The following is a 25,386-nucleotide window of genomic DNA, read 5'->3' as shown; positions in this document are numbered from 1 at the left end:
CCAGAAGAAATTGGGGTACTATTTTCAGCATTCTTAAATAAAAGAAATTTCAACCAAGAATTTCATATCCCATCAAACAAAGCTTCATAAGTGAAAGAGAAATAAAACGCTTCTCAGAAAAGCAAAGCAGTTCTCTCTATTTAAAAAGCTAAGGTTTTTCTATAATTACGTAACTGTCTTTGAAGTATTTTAATTATCACTCTGCTTAAATGACTATTGTTCCCAGTGACCTATGATCCTATTTTAATTAAATATTTTAAACCTTTTGACATTTTTTAACAACTTCTCAAAATCAAACATTAAATTAAGGCCTTTTGACCTCAAACTAACTTTGGAAGTTTCCCAACTGACCTCTGGAATTTCTCAAAGGAATTTTTTCCTCTCTTCTTATAAAAAAGAGAGATGTGTTAAATTGCCTGGGAAGCATTGTCAAATAATAAGTGTTGCTGAACCATCTTTAAGTTATATTGCATGGGTATGTTATTAATATGTTTTCCAGAAATTATATGAAATTCCCAGAAACCTGATAGTCTTGATATATTACTATCACTCATAATTTTAATTATTTTAAAATACTGTATATATAGAAAAGGAAACAAAATTTTCTTGTCAATTGCATTGTAATTAATTTTCACCAGACATTTAACCATTATCATTTAAAATCTTATCATCCACAGACAGCTAATTGTTTTACTTTGGTACTTTCCTGAAAGCTATTGAAAACAACTATAAACCTAAATTTTTCACCTTTGAGGGGATTCATGGAAACAACTCTGACAACATAGGTTTCTGATAACCTTAGGTTCATACAATTAGATTAGATAAGAATTTCCAGAACTCTAATGAATAAATTGATTGGTTCATAAAACCACTAACCCCACATCAAGTAGAACACGAATTAATTGGTTGCCAAGGACTCCTTCGGCCGTTTTTCATACTAAGTCAGCCAGTACTGAAATTGTTAAGATATACAATTTGAGTGAGCTCCATGAGCTCCATGAGAGGTCAAATTACCTGTGATGAACTATTTCATAACCAGTGCCTTGTGCCTGAATTGGAGAAACCAACTGGTATTTAAAAGGATATAAATTCAATGTTAAGTGTGGGCTAATGGAGGGCTTGGACAGTTGCTTGGTCCTTCCTGACTCCTTAAAGCTTTAATTATTAAAAGCTCTGTACTCTTTAACTCATCAGAGGAAAGATAAAATAATTCCAATTATTTTTAAAAATACTGGCAGGCTGTCTGTTCTCAAACTGTTAAAATGGTTTATAACCAATGTCTGGTTTGTCAAACCCATAATTTTGACAAGACAATAAAAGACTCTGATGATACATTTCCAGCACCTGCTGGATCATCTGAATATTTACAGACGGACATCACTCAATTCCCACCTTCAATGAATATTTTCTGGATGTACAGAAGCTTTTCCATCATGCAGGAAGTTTGCTGATGTAACAGTAGCTAAAAGGTTATCACGAAATGTGTTTGCTTTATGGAATATTCCTGGAGAATATTCCTCCAGTGGTAGAGGTGCTCATTTCACTGGACAAGTTATAAAGCAGTTAAATAAGTTATTACAAACACAATGGTATTAGGCAAAGCCAACTGAATTGACTGCATTGACTTGTTCAAAGGTATTACTGATTGATGGCAATCAGCTCCACTCCCCTTGGAAAACATAGACTGACCCCTTATAAAATAGTTACCGGAAGATGTATGGCCCTAATAATAGACTCACAAATCTCTTTCATAAGTTATGAAAGAACACTTTCATAAGTTCTGACATGACTTAATATTACAAGATTTTAATGCATTATGCTTAAGTATATATATATATATATATATATATATATATTTTTTTTTTTTTTTTTTTTTTTTTTGAGACGGAGTCTTGCTTAGTCGCCCAAGCTGGAGTGCAGCAGCGGGATCTCGGCTCACTGCAAGCTCCCCCTCCAGGGTTCACGCCATTCTCCTGCCTCAGCCTCCCAAGTAGCTGGGACTACAGGTGCCCGCCACCTCGCCTGGCTAATTTTTTTGTATTTTTAGTAGAGACGGGGTTTTACCGTGTTAGCCAGGATGGTCTCAATCTCCTGACCTCGTGATCCACCCGTCTCGGCCTCCCAAAGTGCTGGGATTACAGCCGTGATCCACCGCGCCCAGCCATGCTTATTTTTACCAGTTAAAAGAAACCCTTTGTGACCCACCAGCTGATGACAACTAGATCTTTCATGATCTAGAACCCACTGAATGGGTCTTTTGGAAGCAACACCAGAGAAAGACTGCCCTGAGACTCACTGAAAGGGACCATACCAAGTTTGCCCACCATGCACACTACCGCAAAATTTCAGGGCCTCAAGCCTTGGATCCCTACATCTCAACTCAAGAGAGCCCCTCCAGACTCTTAGGACAGTAAATCCACTGGATATCTCAAGGTAAAGCTGACTAGGGAAGCTTTTCCCTAGTCATGTGATAATTAAGATTTCAGAATTGACAGCTTTTGCAGGGAACTAGACTGAATGTTGACTATCTCATGTTAAACCTGAATCCCTATATGATCTTAGAGATATTCTAGTTCACCATGTAACAGATTTCATTAATATTCCAAGTGTGACTATTGTTCAAATTGCACATCTGGGCTGGGCGCAGTGGCTCACGCCTGTAATCCCAGCACTTTAGGAGGCAGAGGCAGGCAGATTACCTGAGATCAGGAGTTCAAGACCAGCATGGTCAATATGGTGAAACCCTATCACTACTAAAAATACAAAAACTAGCCAGGCCTGGTGGCACATGCCTGTAATCTCAGCTACTCAGGAGGCTGAGGCAGGAGAACTGCTTGAGCCCAAGAGGCAGAGGCTGCAGTGAACCGAGATCATGCCACTGCACTCCAGCCTGGCCGACAGAATGAGACTCTGTCTGAAAAAAAAAAAAAAAAAAAAATTACTCGTCTGGTTCTTTCCATAGGATTAGGTTTTCAGATTCATACATTCAGACTCTTGTTTAAATCTGAGAGTAGGAAAAACCTATATTGAGGGTTTTGCAGCTAAATTATGCCGGAAACTAAGAAAACCAAAAGAAAGGTAAAATTTGACAGTTTGTAGACAACTTTATAACCCTAATCCCTTAATTGTAAAAAGTCATCTACCATACAACGATTCAATAATGAACCCTTGGATAAATACCACCAGTGCTTCCCAACTGGTGATTTCTAACACACAACGTATCACACAAGGAGCTGTCTCTTGTGCCCCTCCAGGATATATTTTTATCTGTGGAGGATTTAATGATCAACCATATGTGTGGGCAACTCCTTGTCTCAAGTGGAAAATAAGGGACCAATGTGGATTAGAGATTCTAATAGTACCACTGTCACTTCATAAGCAACTGGAAACTGAGTATTGGTCTATATCTCTTAATTTGTGCCCCGGATTAACAAGAAATTGTGCTTGCTTCGGCAGCACATATACTAAAATTGGAACGACACAGAGGAGGTTAGAATGGCCTCTGTGCAAGGATCACACACAAATTCATGAAGCGTTCCATATTTAAAACTAAAAATAATAAAGAGGAATTTTCTGGCAGGCTTAAATTGCTCTAAATGGGCATCTTTTGTAGAATGGTTCTTCCTTGGTTTGGCATAAATGTATATAGAGTTATCATTAGAAATCTGCCTCAAAGATTAGCTACTATAGCTGACTGTATTGCAAAGGCTATCACTGCCCAGAATACTTTATAAATTCTCTTGCTAACATTGTTTTAGACTGCTTTGGACTACTTGTTGGCTGAACAGGGAAATGTATATGCAATGGCTAATACCTCATGCTGCCCTTTCATAAATATGTCTGATATGGTAGAAACCCAGTTTTAAAAAATCAACAAACAAGCTACTTGGTTAAAACAAGTAGATTCCTCTTCTGGCTCATTTTTTGATTGATTTTATTCTAATTATTTTGGTTCATGATAGACTCTGTTAAGGAATATACTTCACTCTCTTAGTATTATCCTCCTGATAACCATCACAATAGTCTCCCTGGTGTGCTATATTCTCTCAAGTGTCTTAAATGCTCATATACAGCCATCTGTTGTACATCAAATGGTTTCACTACTGTTAAAATAACAAAAACACACAAAGAACATAAGGAATCATTCAACGAGACTGATGCCATGAATGATGTATTTCATACCAAGACCAAACAAGTCCATGACGATGGTGACAGAGCGGCATCAATGTCCAATTTTAAGAGACTGACTAAAAGGAAGATATGGTTAAATTAACTTAAATTTGGCCTGAAGCTGCCTCCATACCTTGCATTCCTGTGCAGCAAATTTCACCCTAATTTAGTATGTAAACAAACTGATACACAGAACAAATAGCTGAGTCTCAGCCAATCACAGGAAGCTGAATCATCACACCATGCCCAAATAAGGCAAATGCCTAGCTGTAGCTAATCAAATGATTTATCTATTTTGCTTTTCTGTCCATCCTATAAAAGCTCATTGCTCAGGTTGCTGGGCAGAAAGAGCTCTCTGAACTTCTTCTAGTTCTGAGGTTTGCCCAATTCAAGAATTCTGTGTGTGTGTGCTCAAATAAACTTTGGTAAATTTATCTAAAATTTTTATTTTAACAGCTGTAATACTAAAATTTGGAGACATTTGTGTGTTAAAATAGCATTCCTTTCAGGAATTTATCCCCAGACTGCAATGGTGCTTTTCACATCCTATTGTCATTTTTAAACTGTGTTAAAGAAATACTAAATTCTATACATTTTGTATCAATTTCTTTCTTTTTTTGTGAATGAGCATAATTATGTTTTCTGGGTTATCTTGCCATATGGAAGCACGCTCTCTGAGTGACATTTATTGTTGGTCTGACAATCACCTGCTTACATTCTTTCAAGTGGAAGGGGAGATGCAGAACAACAGAGATGGGTAAAAGTTGTGTGTCTGTTTTCTGCACTGATATTAAATGCCTGATTTCCTGTAATTAAATAAATATATATTTAGACTATTGAAGGAAAAAAACAGAAAAGGGCCTTCAATAATAGGTCTCAAAGTGAAATGTCCAAAGGAAATAGCCAAATTCCCCCTTGCCTTCTGGGTAGAACTTTACAAAGAAGAAAGATACCTGTTGTTAGCATTAAGCAAGGGCTATGTGAAATCAACAGGAAGAGGGAACACTGAAAGATTAAATTAATCCAAGATCTGTGTCTTGTGCTCCTCAAGTTATTCTTCCTATTTCCATTTTACATGTTTATCCTCAAGAAAAACTATCTGTCTTGCACTTACTCTGTTCTTTAATAAACACAGCCAGATGCAGTCACTCACATCTGCAATCCCAGTAACTCAGGTGGCTGAGGCGGGATGATCACTTAACGCCAGGAACTTGAAACCAGCCTGGGCAACATAGCAAGATCCCATCTCTAAAAACAATTTTTAAATTAGCCCAGCCTGGTGCCATGCCTGTATTCTCAGCCTGCTTGGGAGGCTGGAGTGGGAAGAGCATTTGAGTCCAGGAGATTGAGGCTGCAGTGAGCTACGACTGCACCACTGCACTCCAGCCTGGTAACAGAATGAAACCCCAATATCAAAAATACAAAAAACAAACAAACAAACAAAAACCTCTGATTTTTCTAAGGATTTAATTATGATAGACAAGTCACTCAAAGATTTAGACACAACAAATTATGATTTGACACAACAAAGAAATACAGTTTTTAGTCTGATTTTAACTCAGCAATATGAAAAGCATTACTTTCTTTCTCTAAGCTGTGTTTAAAGAAAAAAAGCTAATGTTTTTGATGAAATGTAATGCCTTGGTCTAAGAAATTCATATTATAACATCTGTAAGAATATTCTGTTTTCTTAACTTTGTCCTTGAGAAATATTTAATACTGACTTTTATTGCTAAAATAACTTTCATGAAAATGTATTGACTTTAACTGACCCAAAATTAATATTGCCCTAAGTCTATACAGCTATCAAAAAAATGTTTTTCTTCACTAAGATTATCCCTTGAAGGTTGCAATAAAAGATTTGATATTAACTTCTAAGGTTTTCAAAATCTGCAACCCAAACTGCAACATTTGATGGATTGATTAATAGTATCTCCTCCTTTCACCATCCCAGTTAGCCAACGACAGATTGACTTTGAAATGCCAAGGCTTTAAAGAAATGAAGAACAACCAAAATACAGTGTTCTCAACCCCACCTTTGATTGTTATTATCAAATTTTAAATCCCAAAATGATTTGCTTTTAAAAATTAATCCTTGTATTAACATTAGCAATCAAAGCACTTACAACCTTAAAAGACCAAAGAAAAGCATTCTTAGAAGCCTGAATTTAAAACAAAAACAAAAACAAAAAAATCCCTGCAATGTTTAAGACTAAAAGGAGCTTCAAAAATTATTCTGTCCTACTTTTTATTTTAAAATGAAAAAATGAAAAAGCTTCCCTTATTAATTCACTGGATTGACAACTTAAAATGCTATTCCTTCATACCCTACCATATCTCCATTAAATAAGCATCATTTCAGTGGACCTCAAATATTATGCATCAGAATCTTCCAAGTTGCTTGTTTAAAATGCATATCCCTATTATCATAATTATCATTATCATTATCATCAATAACTCCAACTCAGTAAATGCAGATTGGGTGCAGTGGCTCACGCCTGTAATCCCAGCACGTTGGGAGACCAAGGCAGGCAGATCATTTGAGGTCAGGAGTTTGAGACCAGCCTGGCCAACATGGTGAAACCCCATCTCTACTAAAAACACAAAAATTAGCTGTTCATGATGGCACACGCCTGTAATCCCAGCTACTTGGGAGGCTGAAGTGGGAGGATCGCTTGAACCTAGGAGGCAGAGGTTACAGTGAGCCAAGATCCCTTCACTGCCCTCAAGACTGAGCAACAGAGCAAGACTCCACTGCAAAATAAAACAAAATAAAATCATGAAAAAGGTTCCCTTATTAATTCACTGGATTGACATCTTAAAATGCTATTCTTCACACCCTACCATATCTCCATTAAATAAGCATCCTTCCAGTGGACCTCAAATTTTATGCATCAGAATCTTCCAAGTTGCTTGTTTAAAATGCACATCCCTAGACATTATCAACAATAACTCCGACTCAGTAAATTCACATAGGCCCAAGGAATCTGTATTTTTAACAAGCATCCTTCATGACTCTGGGACAGGTGGTCCATGGAACAAACTTTGAGGCATGATGCTAGGCAATAATATAAACAGGCCATGTGCTTAATATTTAGCCTGTCAGTGGAAACATTTTGTTTAATAGTTTGAAGAACTCCAAAGGCAAAAATGTACTTGGGAAAGGCAGGGTTGAATAAGAGTCATTTTACAATAACATGTTTTTGAAAGCCTGTTTCATTACTTAGGAGAATACCAATAAATGGAGGTGAAGGCAGTGGGGGAGGAAATCCTTTGTCATTATATTGTACAACCCGAGGACATTTTCCTACAATTTTGGAAGTGCACTTTAAGAGACTGCATAAAATGTGGGGGAAATGTCAAGCCACATTATGCTTTTGAAAACAAAACAAGAAAAAACAGCTTCTAAATAGGTACTGAAGCATGCCATGAAGTATTATGATTTTCATTTCTAATAAAATAAATGAACATCTTGAGCTTAGTTAGTATTTTTTTCAAATTCTTTTAGAGATAGTATTCTTTTTGCTGAGGTAAATGTAGATGAACAAGAAACATCAGAACTTATTCTTAAGTGATGTGAAATAATGTGAAATAATGCTTTTATCTATAAAGCACAGGGTTTTTTTTTTTTTAAAAAAAACTATTTGAAATAAATTAGTGTGATTCTATTTTTAAACATTTAGATTTATATAAATTAATATGATAGCCAAAGTCTTACCCCAAATATCATAAATTCTACTGGGTTGCAGATTGCTTTCTATTAGTGAATTAGTGCATTTCTTTTAAACAAAAGTAGTTTTGCTTTTCAATTGTTAGATTTAACAATTTTAGGTAAAAATCAGTGGTCTTATTTTTTATTGTTTTTCATTAAAATGTCGAAATATTTCATAGTTTAAGAAAGAAAGTAAATGGAACAAACCAAATGACTTTAATTTTGATACTTACAAAAATCTCAAATGGATCAGTTGAGGTATATAAAAACATCAGACACTCATATTATTTACAGCCTTCCCTAACTGAACAAAATCTAGACCCACAGAATTGACACAGGATAAATTCAGGGAGGCCTACCTACTCCTAGATGGAGCTGCCCAGGAAAACCAGAGGGCCCTGATTGGACCCACCACTCTGAAAACAATGCTTAGTTCCTTCAATCAGCAGCAATCCCAGCAATGCAAACCACTGAAGACAGTCCTGATGTGTGTACAGCCCCACTGTGTGGATGCCGGATTTGAGCTCACACTAGGAAGGATGATCACCAATCAGTGTCACAATGTCAATATTCCAGGGGTGTTCCTCATCTATAAATGACCAATTCTGGGGCGTGGGGTGGTCCCAAACAGGTTTCAGGACTATGAGCAGTGGCTGTGAAGGACAGAAAACGATTTGTCTCTAATACTAGACACAACACACCCAATATGAAGTTCTCTAAGGACCCTCTGAGAACTAGTAAGCCTGGCGGCTGCACATCATTGCCAAATTTACTTGTAATAGTCTATTGACACCCACTAGAGATTCAAGATTGCAAAACTCAACCCGCTTACTTGGTTCATTCAAATACTTTTGCATAAACAAGAAACATATGAGGAAATTTCAAATGTTCTGTTTTACAGTACAATCAGATTGGAAAGTACTTGCCTGAAAGTTACTATCAGGCCTATTAGTATTTAAGAATTTGCGGCCGGGCGCTATGGCTCATGCCCGTAATCCCAGCACTTTGGGAGGCTGAGGTGGGTGGATCACAAGGCCAGGAGATGGAGACCATCCTGGCCAGCATGGAGAAACCCCATCTCTACTAAAAATACAAAAATTAGCTGGGTGTGGTGGCACATGCCAGTAGTCACAGCTAATCAGGACACTGAGGCAGAAGAATTACTTGAACCCGGGAGGCAGATGTTGCAGTGAGCTGAGATTGCACCACTGCACTCCAGCCTGGTGACGAAGCAAGATTCTATCTCAAAAAAAAAAAAAAAAAAAAAAAAAAGAATTTTCATATTTCTTCCTTTTGGCATGAATCCTCATACTAAAGGCTGCACACCAATACTCAAGAGGTAAAAACTAGCTTGCCTTCTAGAAAATAGCTGGAGGGCAGAAAGGGGGGTAACAATGAAACAACGAACAATTATAATAACTTTCATTATTGAGAATCTACTAGGAGAAAAGCTCTGATAGTCACTTTTTCAACATTCATTATTTCAAATCCCTATAAAAACAAAATATATGTTATACTCTCTTAAGAAAAACAGGTCAGAGAAATGAAATAAGCTGCTGAAGGAAATGCACAAAGATTTGAACAGAAGATGCCAAAGTCTACATTTTCCACTATTTAAAGCCCTATCTAGTCTTCCATTGAGAGAAAATAAAATTGTCATATCATGAGATTAAAATTTTGCATTTGTGTACAAATAGTTTCTATGAATATGTATATGTATTGTAGAAATAGAGATGGATAAAGACATAGAAAATAATTGAGAATAAGCCAAGAAAAAGAGCAGCTATCCCAATACCCCTAGTCTTAGTTCTGCCCTGGATGTAACAGTCAGAAAATTACTCCACTCTCTGGGCTCCTGTTTCTTCATCTGTAAAATGGAATTAATAATCAAGAATTTACTTCTCCTCAAAAAAGGATAGGGACATGTTAAAAAGACACAGGAGCCAACCTGAAGGAGCCCCATTAGCCAAAGTTGGAACAATTTGAGCAACAAAATAAACAGTGATGGTACTGGGTGATAACCCATATAATATTTTAAAATCCATGAGTTCATACTAATATAAATAAATAATTGAAAAAATACATGGATGGAGGAGAAGAAGCAGCTCTTCCTTACAGGGGAATCCCAATCAGTAAATACAGAAAGAATGAGAGAAATATATAATCACAATTAGGCAAAGACTAGAGAGTAAGAATCGCCGCAGGCAACTTCCACTGAAAGAGACTAAAATCAGTGAGTGAAGATTTGAAAAGAAACAGGCTACTATTAATAGAAAACTCTCAAACTATCTTACCCAGGATATTTATCAATTTCAAAGGGAAAAAATAAAAACTTTACAGTGAAAAAACCCACAAGACAGAATCTTAACCAAGTGATCAAAGTTAACATCATCAGTAATAAGATACAGCCTGTACCCCTTAATATGATGTACTGAGAAGAATACAATACTACCATGGCAGTAGTCTTGCCAAGAATATGTAACCTCAATCTAATCATGAGAAAACATTAGATAAACCCAAACCGAGAAACATTCTACAAAATAGCTTGCCAGTACCCATCAAAAGTGTGAAGTTCATAAAAAACAAGGCAGGAAAGGGAAATTGTCACAGATCAGAGGAAACTAAAGAAAAAGAACTAAATGTAATGTAAAATCCTGGATTGGATCCTAGAATAGACCAAAGGCATTAAGGGGAAAACTAGTAAAATATTAATTTTCTGGTTTTGATAATTAAACTATGATTATGTAAGTTGTTAAAATTAGGGAATGTATTTAACTGCAAACATATTACAATTAAAGGTGAAGTATTGGGTTCCTAAATCACATCCCATGCTTTTCTAACTCTGAGTCTTTTATCACATCATTCGCTTTAGCTGAAATGTCCTTGTTCTATTCTTCTTGGCCAAGTCTTTCCCGTACCAAGAATAGAATGCTAGCACCTTCATGGTTCCCATGGTCAGAAGTCATTTCTCTCCCCTATTACTCACACAGCACTTTAACCAAACCCTTACCATAACACGTACCACATTCCCCCTTGTATTTTAGTAACTGATATGATTCATTAATCCTGCCTGACAAGATCCATTAAATATTATCATATTATCTCTGTTATGCCACACAATGACTATAATTGTATCTGAAACAGACCTGGTGCTCAGTAATGGCTTTTGAAAAGACCCTTGATTACAATTGCCATTGTGAACTTCAAGTTTGCAAGGCATCAATAAATAATCCAGACTGCCGATGTATTCATATGCAATGAGAGCCAGAACTGCCAAGGCAAAAGGGAGCTCACCTCAGGTTAGCCAGCATATTTTTTCCTATTAGAGGAAGCATATATGGAAAGCTAAATTAGGATCAGAAGGTTGCTGGGGAAGCAAGGAGAATAAGTTGGGCAATTTTCGTGAATAGAGCAACAGGCTAAATGGCTTGATCATAAAACTACACCCACTACAGGGCCAGACTCTCCTGTTCTCAGCTCTGGGCCTCATCTTTGCTTAGTGCTCCATCAATACTGACAAATTTTTCCTTTATGACTATTTGTCTATTTCCACCCTAACTATTCTCTCCTTTTTAAATTTTTTTTATCATTTATTTTGCCATTCTCTGCCCTGGCTGCATTTTAAAATCACCTGGAGAACTCTCAAAAACCCTGATACCTGGGCCATTCCCGAGGACCAATTAAATCAGACTTTCTAGAGGTGGGTCTCAGGCCTCAGGATTTTTGATAGCTCTCCAGGTGATTCCAAGATGCAGCCAATGTTGAGAACTAGTACTATATTGATAAAATTTTTGCTTACCTATGTTAATATCACCAAGCAGAAAACAGACAAGTCCAACATTTCCTGCCTTTTTCCCTGATATCATATGTTCTCTCCACCCCCCTCTCCTGAGGATATGTGATCTCACCTATTCTCTAGTGTGTCTACTAATTTAATGCCTAGGTTTCTGGAGACGCCTTGTCTTCACCCAAATGGAAGGCTTTCAGGCAGTATCTCACAGGCCTCCAGTGCAGCACATTGTTAGGTCTATCAGCACAGTAAGGTAGGACAAAATACTTTTAACATATACAACAGGCAGAAGGATTCAATATTTTATTATTACCATCAGTGTTTGACAGAAATGAGGTGGGAGGCAGCTGGAACCAAGAGGTAAAGAGTACATCCAAAAATGTCTTGAGTGCTAACTTCTTTGTGGTTCACTATGTGGGTCCACGACGTGATAGAAAAATGAATCAGAAAAAGATCAATCCAACATGCTGAGAATCTGACATGGTTCATACGATGTAAACTGTGCTTTGTACCATGAGAGATAAAGATGCTATGAGAGTTGGGGGGACTGGGATTGGGGTGGGGAGTGATTTCTAGCCAGGAGATTATAAGAGGCTTTGTTTATGGGAAAGGCACCTTGTTTATTGGAACCTTTGATTATGGGAGAGGGGATGGCATTTAAGCTGGGCCTGGGAGTCAGGGTAAGATTTGAAAATGTGGGACTAGGAGGAAGGGCATTCTCAGAGGATATGGCCTAAGCAAAGATGAAAAGGCGTGAAACTGTGGAGGATGGGCAGTAGTTCCATTTCCTTCCTACATGGAGGAAAATAGAAGACATTAATATTTGAAATATTCTGTCATTCTGGTAGTTTTGGAACTATTCCCCATCAAAGATTTGGTTAAATCTTGACCAGAAATTATGAGAGTTCAGTTGTCTGATGTTTAACACTCATAATCTGATGTATGTGTCCAAAGGGTTGGGTAGTAGATGCAGAGGCCTCACTCATGCATTTATATATTTCAGCCTTGAAAGGCCCCAAATTAAATTACAGAAGAGGGAATCTGGAGATAAAGAGATCAGCCATTTCAATGGTAGTGATAGCATTTTTCTGAGGTGCAATTTTGGTCACCTGCCATTTCCTATACTATTATTTTACCTTATTAAAAAGAAGATAACACCAGTCCTGTGCAAGTTAAGAGTAAACTTGGGTCTGATGATGAGAAATATCTCTGTTAACAAGAACAGAGCAATCTGTGCAAGTCACTCCTCAGGAGTCTGGGGAAGTGGCAACCTGCCAGCTCAGCGGCACACAGAGCCCAGGCGGCCCCACAGCTGTCTCTCAGCACTGCCAGCAGCCATTACCATGGCAACAGCCCCTCCCAGGAGAGCAGCTCAGCCCACTGAAACCATCCATCATTTAAAAATCAACACAGATGATTCCAGATGAGATCCTGTGTAACAACCACAAAAATTTTATAGAACTGTCCTAAGGACATAATTCAGACAATATAGACTGTGAATTCTATGGGTGATTCTCAAAATTCAGTATGCTTTGGGCTCATTTGGCGGGCTTGTCAGAACACAGATTGCCAGAACCCCACCCCCAGAATTTCTGATTCAATGCAGCTGGCTGGGGTAGAGGCAAAGAATTTGTATTTCTAGCAAGTTCCCAAGTAAGGTTGGTGATACTGGTCTGGGGTCACACTTTGAGAACCACTGGGTTACATACTAGCATTGTATCACTGTTGATTTCCTGATTTTTGATTACTGTACTATGGTTATGTAAAAGAATGTCCTTGGTCTTAGAAAATACTCAAAGCTATATCATATTTAGGACAAAGGAGTATCATGTCTGAAACTTATTCTCAAATAGTTCATTAAAAAATGTAGATAGAAAGATAAAGCAAATGTGGAAAAATAACAGTTTGGGAATCTGGATAAAGGGCATATGGAAGTTTATTGTGTTATTCTTGTAACATTTCTGGTAGTTTAAAATTACACTAAAATTATAAATTTTTTCAATTAATACAGGGAAAGAAAGTTATAGCAATATATACCATGTATGTCTAATACAGTAGCGAGAAGCCACATATGGTTATTTATATTTAAATTAATTAAATTTAAATAAAATTTAACATCCAGGCCCTCAATTGCACTATTCACACTTCAAGTGCTAAAGAGCCATGTATATGACTAGTGACTACTACATTAGACAGCAAAAGTATAGCCCTTTTCCATCAGCACAGAAAGTTCTGAGGAATAGTGCTGACTACAGTTTAAAATATTCTAAGACATGGAAAGAGTCTTTGAAAAAGTCAATGTCCTAAAAGCAGCAAGAGAGATAGCAGTAACAGTTTAAGCAGTATGAGTCAGTTGTTTCTAAAATAACAGTTTATTAACTGAAGGAGGCTAAAGAAGAAATATGATGAAATTACAGCAGGTGGATCATAGTATGCAACATATGCATATGCAAGTATCTTTAGCTTTGCATGAATTGGTGACATATTTGCCAGAGTAACTATTCAATATCACTGGTCACACCTGTCATCATCTTACTGATTTTCTCAACAATCCATTGGATGACGGACAAGCAGATATCCAAATATCCTGGTTCTTCTCCACTTACCCTCTGCCCTGTCCACTTTCCTCCAAGCAAAGCAGGGTTAAGACATAGATGGGAAAATACCCAGCAAGGCCAAGGCTGACCTGAAGGGGAATGGCCAAGACATGGAATATTTCAAACTTGTTCAGATATTTTAACTTGGCTATTGGTTTCATTTTGGGTGACACATCAGCTAATGTGTAAAGCAGGCAAGGTTGTTTTCGCTGCTATCCCTTCTTCTGAGCTTCTTTTCTTTCTCCTGTCTCTTCTTTTTTCTCTCTCAAACAAATGGCACCTTCAAGTTAGGTCGAGTTGTCCAAAGTTTCTGGCCCAAACAGGACTGTCGTCTACTCTAAAGAACATCTTTTTTTCCTCATGTCTTTTGGGCTCCAGCAACATCCAAGCGATAAGCTGACTTCATCCTAAAGTATGAACAGCACCAAATTCTCCCAAGGTGCATTTGGCTAACCCTAGCTTCTATAATATTCTGGGAGATACTTTTTGAGCATAGTCATCTTTGGGTATTCTCTGCCTGACCCAACCCCTGTCAGTCCCCTCTCCATAACCTCTCAGGAGTAAACACACAGATCCACACTGCAGCTACACATGTCCATTTTCCCCTCTCCCACTTCTCTAAGCAGCTTCACACTCCCTTGGGGCTCAGTAAATACACAGCTATTACTTGGACAGAACTCAGAGTGGTTGGAAAAATTGTAAATACCTCAAGCTATAAACCACAAATTGATAAATACGAAGAATTCTTGTGGGGAAAAAAGCCATACTTCCATTTCTAAACTTCCACTGAAGAAATTAAACCATAGAGCTGGAATTCAAAACTCAGGACATGTATCTCTACTCTAACCAAGCATCTGTTAGAGCATTTAAATGTCCATCTAATCATCAGACCATTCTAGAAGGTCTGCCCCTCCCCCATCAAAAAATTGTTGAAGCATTCTTCTGCAGTAATTTCTCCTTTTTTGTTTTTTTGTTTTTTTCTTAGAGATAGGGTCTTACTCTATCACCCAGGCTGGAGCACGACAGAAAGGTCACAGTTCACTGAAGCCTTGAACTGCTAGGCTCAAGCAATCCTCCTGCCTCAGTCTCTCGGCTAGCTGGAACTACAGGCTCATATAACCACACCCTGCTAATTTTTAAATTTTTCTGTAGAGATGCGGGGGTGGGGGAGGGGGGGTCTCACTATGTTTCCTAGTCTGGTCTCGAACTCCTGCACTAGCAGTCCTCTCACTTTGACCTCCCAAACTGCTGGGATTACAAGTATGAGCCACCACACCTGGCCTCCTCCTTAAAATATATTCGTTTTTACTGAGTTTGCCAGTGGAGGGAAAAACCCTTCCTTAGAAACAAGTTTTATCAATTATCTACAGATAATCATTCTTAGCTGCAAGACATGGGATCCCAGGTCTTTATAGTTCAGTTATGGTTTGATAATTGGACTTTTACGATCTCTTTACAGAAGGCTTTTTACCATTCAGCATATTTTTATGAAGACTTCCAAGAGAAAAGGAGAGTCTCACCTCACAGTACTCCGTGATAATGCAGAAATTATCTTGCTCCACAAAACTTGCATGGAACTTGACAATGGCTGGGTGGTCCAGCTTGGAGAGGAGCTGGGCTTCCAAGTTGGCCTGCACAGTTTCATTTGGATTTAGTTCTCCAACGGATATCTCCTTAAGTACCTTTCTGCAGTCAAAAAAAATTTTTAAAAACATTTACAGCCGAAAAACACATTTAACAAATATAATCAAGTGGTACAGAGACATTAATTAATGCCCAGGTTGTGACCTACTCATATATCTGGCATTGCCTATTATGACACTGTGTCTCCTGGTGGGACCTGGGCCTGTTTTCCTGTCCTGCTTCCCCAAGGCCTCTGACCTCCTCATCTGTGTACCCTACTGTTCTATAAGGGCAGACATGGAACTAATCTTGAGCAATATTGCTGGGGTGGCCCTTCCTCCACCTCTCTAGATGTTTCAGTGTCTCTTGGTTTCTCTTATAGTTATCTATTTCTGTCTGTCTCTTTCTATGTGTGTTCATACACACACACACACACACACATATATGTAATCCATCACTCTCTCTGTATCTTATTCTTTCTTTGCCTCTTTCCTTCTCTGTCTCTGCCTCTTTCTGTGTCTCTCTTTGCCTCTGTGTATGTATTTACACGTATTTACACACACTCACAGGCATGCTTCTCTCTCTCAGCTTAAAGTTTTCCAAATATATTTACTTAATATCGGTAGGAGCAATATTTATTTATTTTCTTTTTAAAACTATCCTTGGCATATCATACTTTATTACTACCAGTATTTAAAAGGAAACATTAACTAAAAACATTAATAGAGATATTTAGTATTTCTAACATGTATAAATGAAAGAGCTCATTAAATCCCCAAGCCATTAATTTAACAATTGTGATAACTGTGAGGAATAGACCAAAACATTATCTCTTCTCATCTAAGAAAAAAAAAAGAGTCTGATAAACAAATCAATTATAATACCAAAGTGTAAACTAGACTATAGAAAAAAATACCTTAGAACACCAATTATGTTTGCAGACACAGTCTGTTGATTATAAGTAAGCATTGGCAGTTCATTAAAGCAAGTTCAGCAGGACCTGCACTAGAAAACATTTTACAAAAATCTTCCTTAGGAGTAGCTACCTATGCATGTCAATAAAAATGTATTATCGTAGAAAATTTCTTTAGCCCCTTTAACCAGCTCATAGATTAACCATCATTCTCCAGTCCTTCCTAACAGATGCTAACAGATGCCCTTGCCACAGGGAATGCCTCCAGCTAGTAAGCTCTCCTTGACATGCCCACAAACTTCTGCCCTCCCAGTTGAGATGTGTGCTTACCCAAGTCATTGTGTTTATTCCCAAGTCTGCTAATGCCAGTTATGCTCATCATTGTAAATTTACGACTTCAGTATAACGTAAATGAAGAGTGAGCATGAGAGTTATCTCTGCTAGGAAAACTAAGTCAAATGAAATCCAAAAAACTTGAAAATAAAAAGTTGTAAAAATAAAAAGCTGTCAAGTAACTGAAAAGACCGTTCTGAAAAGGTTAAAAATGTGAAATCTAGTATTCTAAATTCAGATTGTTACAGAAAAATAAATCTAGAAAACTAGGTCCTAAAAATAATATAACAACAATATATATCTTATGGATGTAATTTATGCAAAAAAAAAAAAAGATGAAGTCTCTAACCAGAGGACACTGGACACTGACTATACAGCCCAAAACTGGAGAAAATGTACAATGATATATTTTAAGTTGATGTAAATGTTTTAATTAATGTCATTTTATTCTAAAATTGTTTCCTTTTTTTAACCAAGTACCAGCTCCAATCACTTTGGAGAGCAGAGCTTCTACCATTTTTAAAAATGTGATTATATTATTAACTTTTCAGTAATTCAAACAAGCCTCTCCCTGTGTTTTATGATAGAAGAACCATAATATCCTCAGGCATTACCAGAGGTAGAGCTTTCTTCTTGTTTCATATTCAGGGTCTAGAAGTTTTGATATTGCAGTCAGCACACTATTGTATAGTATTCCCCCATACCATTTCTCAGTGAGAGACCACAATCAAAATAAATAAATAAATAAATAAATAATTTTAAAAACTCATTACAATTCTAAATTAGGAAATCCATCCTACAAGCTGACAGCCTAAGTAGGAAAATGTAGAAAGTGCCCTTATCCTATTCTGGGGTTGGGTAACATTTGATTTTTTTTTTTTTTTCCCAGAGCAGTAAAAGCTAGGTTAAGTTTACATTCTCCAAAAATCTCATAAGGAAAACCTTCTAATCCAAGATGACCATTACTGGAAGTCACTTCCCCTAAAATTTGAGTCCCCTAAAATTTGAGTCCTTTAATATTTTATTCACTTTAAATATTCTCCATGGTCTTCCCATTCTGAACTCATCTCATCCCCAAAAGACACCAACAGCAGGCATAAGCTGCTTCCACAGAGGAGGCCAATTTGCATTAGAAAGGGCAGCTGTGCCTCAGGAGCCTCACAGACAAGGACTCTACTATGACATTAACAGGTGTCTTTCAATGTGACTGCAACACAGAAAGCTGGAACACTTGTCTTCCTTCCCCTAACAGGTGTTTTCACATTAGTTTCGAACACATTAGTTTCTTATTAAGTAGGCTCCTACTTAATAAGAAGTAGATTCTAGAGAAATGCCTGCTTGGTAACATTCTGTAAAGACTGTTCTATCAAGAATTTGGTTTAAAATGACCTAATGTTATTAGGAGTGGCATTTCAGACTGTTAGTATACCCAAAGAAGCTTGAAATGACATACAAGACTATGTTTTTTTGTAACTACTGAAGATTACAAAGCAGCAGGCGAAGCACAATGACATCTTCGTAGAGCTTTTTCAGTAATTTACTGTACCCCAGCTAGCATGCAGTTATAAAAGTCACAGTGGTTAAGCTTGACAATATAAAGTCTTACAGACTTGCAATATTCTCTTGCTGTGAAGGAACAAATGCCATAAAAAGCTTCAAGATACTTATTTTTCCTCGCAAACACCAACTATTATGCAGCAGAGCATGAGATTTTACGTACAAAATGTAACTACCTGAGCCCCATCTGGCACCCTGATGATAAAGCATAACCCATTTGTCCACAATTTAGCAGATGAAGGGAGGGCTATTAAGACAGGTGATATCTATTATAATCATCTCGTAGATGATGCAGAGACATTCACCTTCCTTGCCGGAAATCACATCACTGAGCTGACAGAGGAAACTCTCATTGCATATCACTTAATACAAGATCCATATCAGCCAAAGACAGCATGGAAACTTACCAAGTCAGGGACAGCTTGTTACTCGCTCAGTGATTCCCAGTCTGTCACCCCTCCTAAATAACATGACAGACATTTATTTTATCAGAGCCTCAACTCAGGAGAAATTTCATGCCAGTAGCAAAATTAGGCATCCCTTGGAGACGTACTCATTTTGCAAACTTCCCAAGTTACATGCTTTCTTTCTAGAATCAGCAAACTGACAAACTTTGGAGAATAACTTTGGAGATTCGGGATAACTATGGCTAATTTCATTCCCTTGAAATTGGCCTACATTTTGTAGAAATGGGGAAGATGATATCTTTGAGATATTAATGAAGGGCTATTTTTCTCCAAATTTTCACATATCTTTTCACATTTTCCCCATTCAACCAGCAGCATACACTGCTTCAGGAAAAAGGTGACATCACCACAGAGAATATGAGTCAAACACATGTCTTGAGTTTTAAAGAAAAGACCAAGGCTAAAGAGAAAGGATCTGGAGGAACATATGAACAGTGAGTGTGTAAGCATTTTTCTGCCAGGTGAGAAAGAGATCTTTCTCTAGATCAGGGGAAGGGGACAGGGTCAGAGGGCAGGTAAAAAAATTAGGAACTGCTGAGCCCTTGAAAATAGTTGCTGTGCTGTCAGGTCCAGAAAGGCAACTAAAAAGAGAACTCTGAGATGGGTAGGAAGGTCTGAGAGGAAGAGACCTGTGCTCTCCCTCCAAAGTAGGGCTTAAAGGATTGCAGAACACCCACATTTTCTTATGTCCAGCAAGGGTAAGGAGCTGCAAAAAACTCTCCAAGGGGCGTGTAAACAGATGGGCCTAAGAGAGCTCTAGAATCTCCGGTACCCCAGGAAGGCGTGGGAAGCAGCAGAATGAGATGACATCATGCAGTCAACAGCCATCTCAGTGAGGGCCAGTCAGCTGGTAGAACTGGAAACCTTTGCAGTAGAGACAACGGTCCTTTCCTTTCTGATTTAACTATTAACATTCATTACAGGTAACTAGTAAATACCTACTACACGACTACAGTGTGGTGCGCACTGAGGAGTTAAGGTCTCTGCTTTTGTGTCTACTGGGAAAGATAGACAACAGGTAAATGTGCATGAATGTGTATATATATCATGTATGGTTGTGTTTTTCAAAACTTCCAATTCCGATGAATGCTGTGAAGTTGAGGTAAGGATGTCTGAGGCCCTTCTGCTTTCAGAACTGTGACCCTGATGTGATCAGCAGCTACTGTACCCACTTCGCCTAAGTCACGGGAAATTTTCATTTCAACTTAAACGAGTAACTTTTTGGCTTTGGATTTTGCTTTTGTGTGTGTGTGTGTGTGTGTGTGTGTGTGTGTGTGTGTGTGTGTTTATCATTTGCCTGTTTTACAAAGAGAGATTATCAAATATAATCAGGAGTTTTAAGATTTTTCATCCCTCTAGGAAGGGAGGAATTATTTTTATCTGCCTTTCTTAAATGGGAAGGTCTCTTTTTTCTAATTTACAAGGAAATAGTTTCATTATAGAAAAATTTGAAAACACAACATAAGGAAAATATTACCCACAATCCAACATAGAGACCATCAGAATTAACATTTCTGTGTATTTCCTTACAATCTTTTTGCTACATGTATTTAATAGTAGAGACCAAACAGCTTACACAATTTGCTTACTGCTGTTTTCATGAGACATTATGGTAGCAGACACTTGTCATTTGTGGCTGCCCACTTTAGACAGCTTCCTTACATTGTGGCAGATCCCTGGGCTGTGAGTCTTGCCTCCACTGGAGAGAGAAAAACAGACAAACCAACCCCATGACTCCCAGCCTCCCTTGAGCTTGGGTGCTGATGTGTGACCTAGGTTCTGTCAGTCAGCTGCATCCAGCCAACACTCTGACGTGAGTGTGAGCTGCATCAAGAAACAAGGCGGCACAGGGTCTCCATTTTGCAAATACACGTATCATCAGAAACAGCATAGCCCTGAGCTCAAGGGCAGTAGGTCACTTCATTGGTGATGTTCTGCCCTCTAGCCTGCTCCCCCAGCCCTCCCACCACTGCTATGAACTATCTGTGTTCTATAACAAATCCTTTTCTGCTTCAACTGGCAAAGGGTGGCTGCTCTTACCTGCACCTGGGAGTGCTGACCAATGCAATTATGCATCACAGAAGTACTTTCAGGTGTTACCACAAATCACTGTAAACACTTTGGGGCAATGAAAGCCAATCCTCCAAAGGTCTGGCTCATTTGGTTCGTTTTTATTTCCACCTTAGACTCTTCTAATGCATTTAAGGCTGCGGTAATTCTTTCTCCATTTACAGATAGATAGAAATTGATGGTGGAAAACATCCTGTTTTAAAGTTATTTCATCTCTTTTAATATGATATATAACTTTCAAAAGTAAAGGAGCATGAAAAAGATATATAATGGCAGAGAGTAATGTTTATTCAAAAGTTGGCACATTGATAAAAATAATGGAAAAGCCAGGAACTAAAGGTACCTAAAGGAATAGCTGGTGGGGAGAAAAAAAAGAGTAGAGGTTAGTAGCAAGTATACTACAGTATACTACAGATGGAGTTTCATTTTATTTCTGTTGTTTTCCCTTCCCTTGGTAAAACAAAAGTATTATTTTTATGTCTGTGTCACATTAAAAGACAAAATTATTTTATGGGTTATCACCATATGCCATAATATGCACTGCTTTTTGTTTTTTAACAATTAAACTCGTAGACCTAGCTCATTCGGGGTTAGAACTCTCTAATTCATCTTGTCCATTCTACGCACCCCTAATTCATCTTGTCCATTCTACGCACCCCTAATTCATCTTGTCCATTCTACATACCCCTGATCACAAACATGTAGCAGAGTCTTTGGACACAGCACGGGTTAAAAGGGCATCATGGTGCAGTGCAGGGATGGCAAACTGTAGGTGCCCATGGCAGACATCAGCAACTGGGGAACAAACTGCCAAAGACTTTGAGAAAGGAAATCTCACCTTTCTGTTACTTTACCGTCTATTAACTATCTTCTGTGTGACAAATACCATGCCATGTGCTGGAGATACAAAGATGAAAAAGATAAAACTCCTGCTCTCCAAGAGAGCTCAGTCCCATGGGGAGGCCAACAAGTATATAAATAGTTGGACAACTTCATGATAAATGATAAATAGAGCTGGGGGTGGGCAGTGAGGATTCCTAACCTTTCTTTGAGGAGAGAAGAAAAGGCAAAATCTACGGACTAGAGTTTCAGGATGTTCACTTTTGCAAATGCAAACTGCTTTACACTTGCTACATTGCCTTTTCCCTGGGTGGATCTCAAGCAGCAAAATAAATGAATTCATCATTCTTTACTATTTGCCCTGTAAATCAATATAAGAGTGTCTAATATCCAATAGAAGAGTGTCTGTATTTGTATTACCTGAATAGACTATGAAAGCTAATCAGCATATGACTCTTTAAAAAAACTAGTTAATACATTATATTATATATTACAATATTTTATATATGGTGTATTTTTCCTTAAACACATACATACACATACACAAAATCACACTATACATTATGGAATGTGGAATTAAAATGTTACAGGGAAGAGGAGTATTTTTTAAGAGATACGTAAAACTGTCAGGTTCATAAACCTCTCCTTCCTTCCTTGTTTTCTTTCTTCCTTCCTCTCCACCTGTTTATTCCCCATTTTTTCCAAAAAAAAATATTGAAGCTTTACATAGCAAGATCTTTAAAATCAGGGTTAGAAACCCTCCCATTAAGCCATGCTTTGCTCTGGAAGACTCTCTTCATTTGGGTCCCCTAGAAAGAAACCCTGAGACAAGGATTTGAATGCAAGTAGTAATTTGGGAAGTAATAGGAAAGTGGGGAAGTGAGACCGGAGGGGAAGGAAGCCATGAAAGGGTGTATCATCAAGACAGTACCACTGAGAGCAACTGGAGCTTAATTCTAAGAAACTCTGGGAGCTAGCGTAGAACATTAACCTCAGAGTTCTCCTGCACAAAGGGTGAGGAGTGATGGGGCTGGGATATTAATCTGCCAGTTTCCACTGTCCACTGGCTAAAACTGCTCCCTGGAAGTATTAATTCCTCCACTCTTCTCCCTAGGCAGAGGACAGGAAATCCTAGTGGCTGGAAAGAGCACTCAGGCAGAATTGCATGGCAGGCAGCTGGAGGCTGAGTCCATGCATAAGAAAATGTTAAGTGCCCAGGGGATACAGGCAGGACCCCAACACTGTCTTCCACAGGATAAAAATAAAGGAAATTCCTCTCATTTTTAATTCTGGCCTGGTTTCCCTATACTCCTGAAGATGGCTAGTATATAAAGATTCCTAGACAAAGTAAAATAAAGTGGCTTGAATATTCAGTAATGAAATTGCAAACAAATTATAACCTATAGACAAATTCCATTTACTATGCTTTTCAAGACTGATTTTGTTTACAAATATTTTAGCAGCATGTAAGAGTATCACATACAGATAACAGGCAAATAATTAATAATACAGCTAATAAAGAACAAAAAAGAATAAAATTATTTCAGATATTTTTGTTTGGCAAACATGCTATTTCTGGCTGCTGTCTAGATTATATTTCCATCTGTGGTGACAACTTTCATGCAGTGTTTCAATGCTGGTACTGTAAGAAATCATTGTAAGTTGCCTTTTAGCTTTAAGGGAGCAGAAGAGGATAAACAAAAATTTTAGGAGTAGGTGGTTTGAAGACAAATATTGCATGAATAAAAAATATTTAATCACCACCATGTGAATTCTATGAGTTTTCCCATCTGTATAAATAAGCAAAATAGAAATGACTTGAGCGCATGTCTCAAGGCTGGCAATAGTGCTGGTGCTCCCTGGAGTTCTCTGCAGAGAATCTCCTGTGTTAATGCAAGAATAGAGCTGGCATCCAAATGGACCATGTCCTGCATTTCCCTAGAGGGCTTCTTGGAAGTGACGTGGAGAGAAGATAAAATGTCTGACTGCTCTGTTGTACAAAGCCCCTCCCCAAGCACATGACCAAAGAGTTGTTAGCCAAGCCAAACAAAAATGCATGAGTGCATGCTAATTAACTGGGGAGCAACAAAAGTCTGCATTTGTTCAGGCAGTGTTGGAAAAGCTTGTGCATTTGTGCACTCACAACGTGACAGTCATGTCCTCCCCCTACCCCCATTTCTAAATCACAGCCGCTATAAAAGCTTCTGGGGCTGTCTCCTAGAAGACTGGAGAAAAAATTGCCCATCCCTCTTCTTTTACCTACAATATGAGTGGATTCCCTTCATGGAGGAGACAGCTTTCTGGAACTTCTTTTTGTTTACTTCTCTAAAAATTCTCTTTACCACCAAGGATGCGCTGGGTCAATTCTAACTTCCCTTTTAAAATCATATGTAACTCCTCCTCGTCCCTGTCTTTCTCCCCTACACCCTGAGACAAATGGTCAAGCAATTCTATTTTTCTTATTTATACAGATGGGCAAAGTCATTGGATATTGTGGCTTAATTATTGTGAGAAACACTGATGACTGCCTACCCCACACAAAGTCATCCCCCAACACCCCTAACATAATATGTTCTGGAAAGGAGGATCCTCTCCCTAGTTCCTGCGGTGAATCATAATTGGTCTGGAAAAGATGTTCCTCACTGATAAAAAGAGATGTATGAGAGGAAACTCTTCTTTCATCCGCCTCTGCATGTGATCATCTGCTTGTGACTCCTTGAACTACGGTAGCCAGCTGGAGTCATGAAGTAAGCCACCCTAACATGACTGGCAGAAGCATGGAGAGGTAAGACAGAAGGCACCAACGTCCCTGATGATGTTGCTGAGCCGCTGAATTAGTCACCCAGGAAGTGCTCTCTCTCCAGACTTCTTGTTAGGGGGTAAGAGTTTCTTATGGTTTAAGCCAATTTGATAGCATCAGCCATTTCCTGATACTAACACTTTGCTACAAGAAGTAAGAGGAGATGTTTAAAGAAGAGATTAGAAACAGAGGTAGAGAATGTAGTACAGTAAATATTCCACTATTTGTAAATGCTTAAGGTTATAAAATCCCAAATGATAAAGTTATTTAGGCATAGCTATGCTGTACAAAAAGATTAGAAGAAAGGTAAGCCCTTTGAGAACTGGGTTATGTCTTATTTACTTAGAAAGCAGTTAATGAGTCTCCTAATTTAAAACATGTATAACTTGGCTCTTTTCTATTTGAGCATTGATATGAATCTTTTAAAAATCATGACAAAATGAACTACAGTGAACGACACAGAAATGAACCCATTGTGAGAAAAAAACTGGGGGATAAATGACTAAAAATTGTT

General features: G+C 38.0%; 1 protein-coding gene and 1 non-coding gene across 2 annotated transcripts in view; one reads left to right on the top strand and one right to left on the bottom strand.

Annotated features, from left to right (window-relative positions):
- NEK11 (NIMA related kinase 11) overlaps positions 1-25,386 on the bottom strand; it is a 321,378-nt gene that overhangs the window by 252,915 nt on the left and 43,077 nt on the right. The window contains exon 3 of the mRNA XM_030933708.1: positions 15,790-15,955. Coding sequence (XP_030789568.1) covers positions 15,790-15,955 — 166 coding nt within the window. The remainder of the gene's footprint in view (positions 1-15,789; positions 15,956-25,386) is intronic.
- LOC115892058 lies at positions 3,441-3,547 on the top strand. The gene has a single exon (XR_004051951.1). It is a non-coding gene; the product is annotated as a U6 spliceosomal RNA (small nuclear RNA).

The sequence above is a fragment of the Rhinopithecus roxellana genome, chromosome 1, assembly GCF_007565055.1.
Source record: "Rhinopithecus roxellana isolate Shanxi Qingling chromosome 1, ASM756505v1, whole genome shotgun sequence".
Lineage (NCBI taxonomy): Eukaryota > Metazoa > Chordata > Mammalia > Primates > Cercopithecidae > Rhinopithecus > Rhinopithecus roxellana.
The sequence above is the reverse complement of the archived record's forward strand: the minus strand, read 5'-3'. Positions and strand labels throughout refer to the sequence as shown.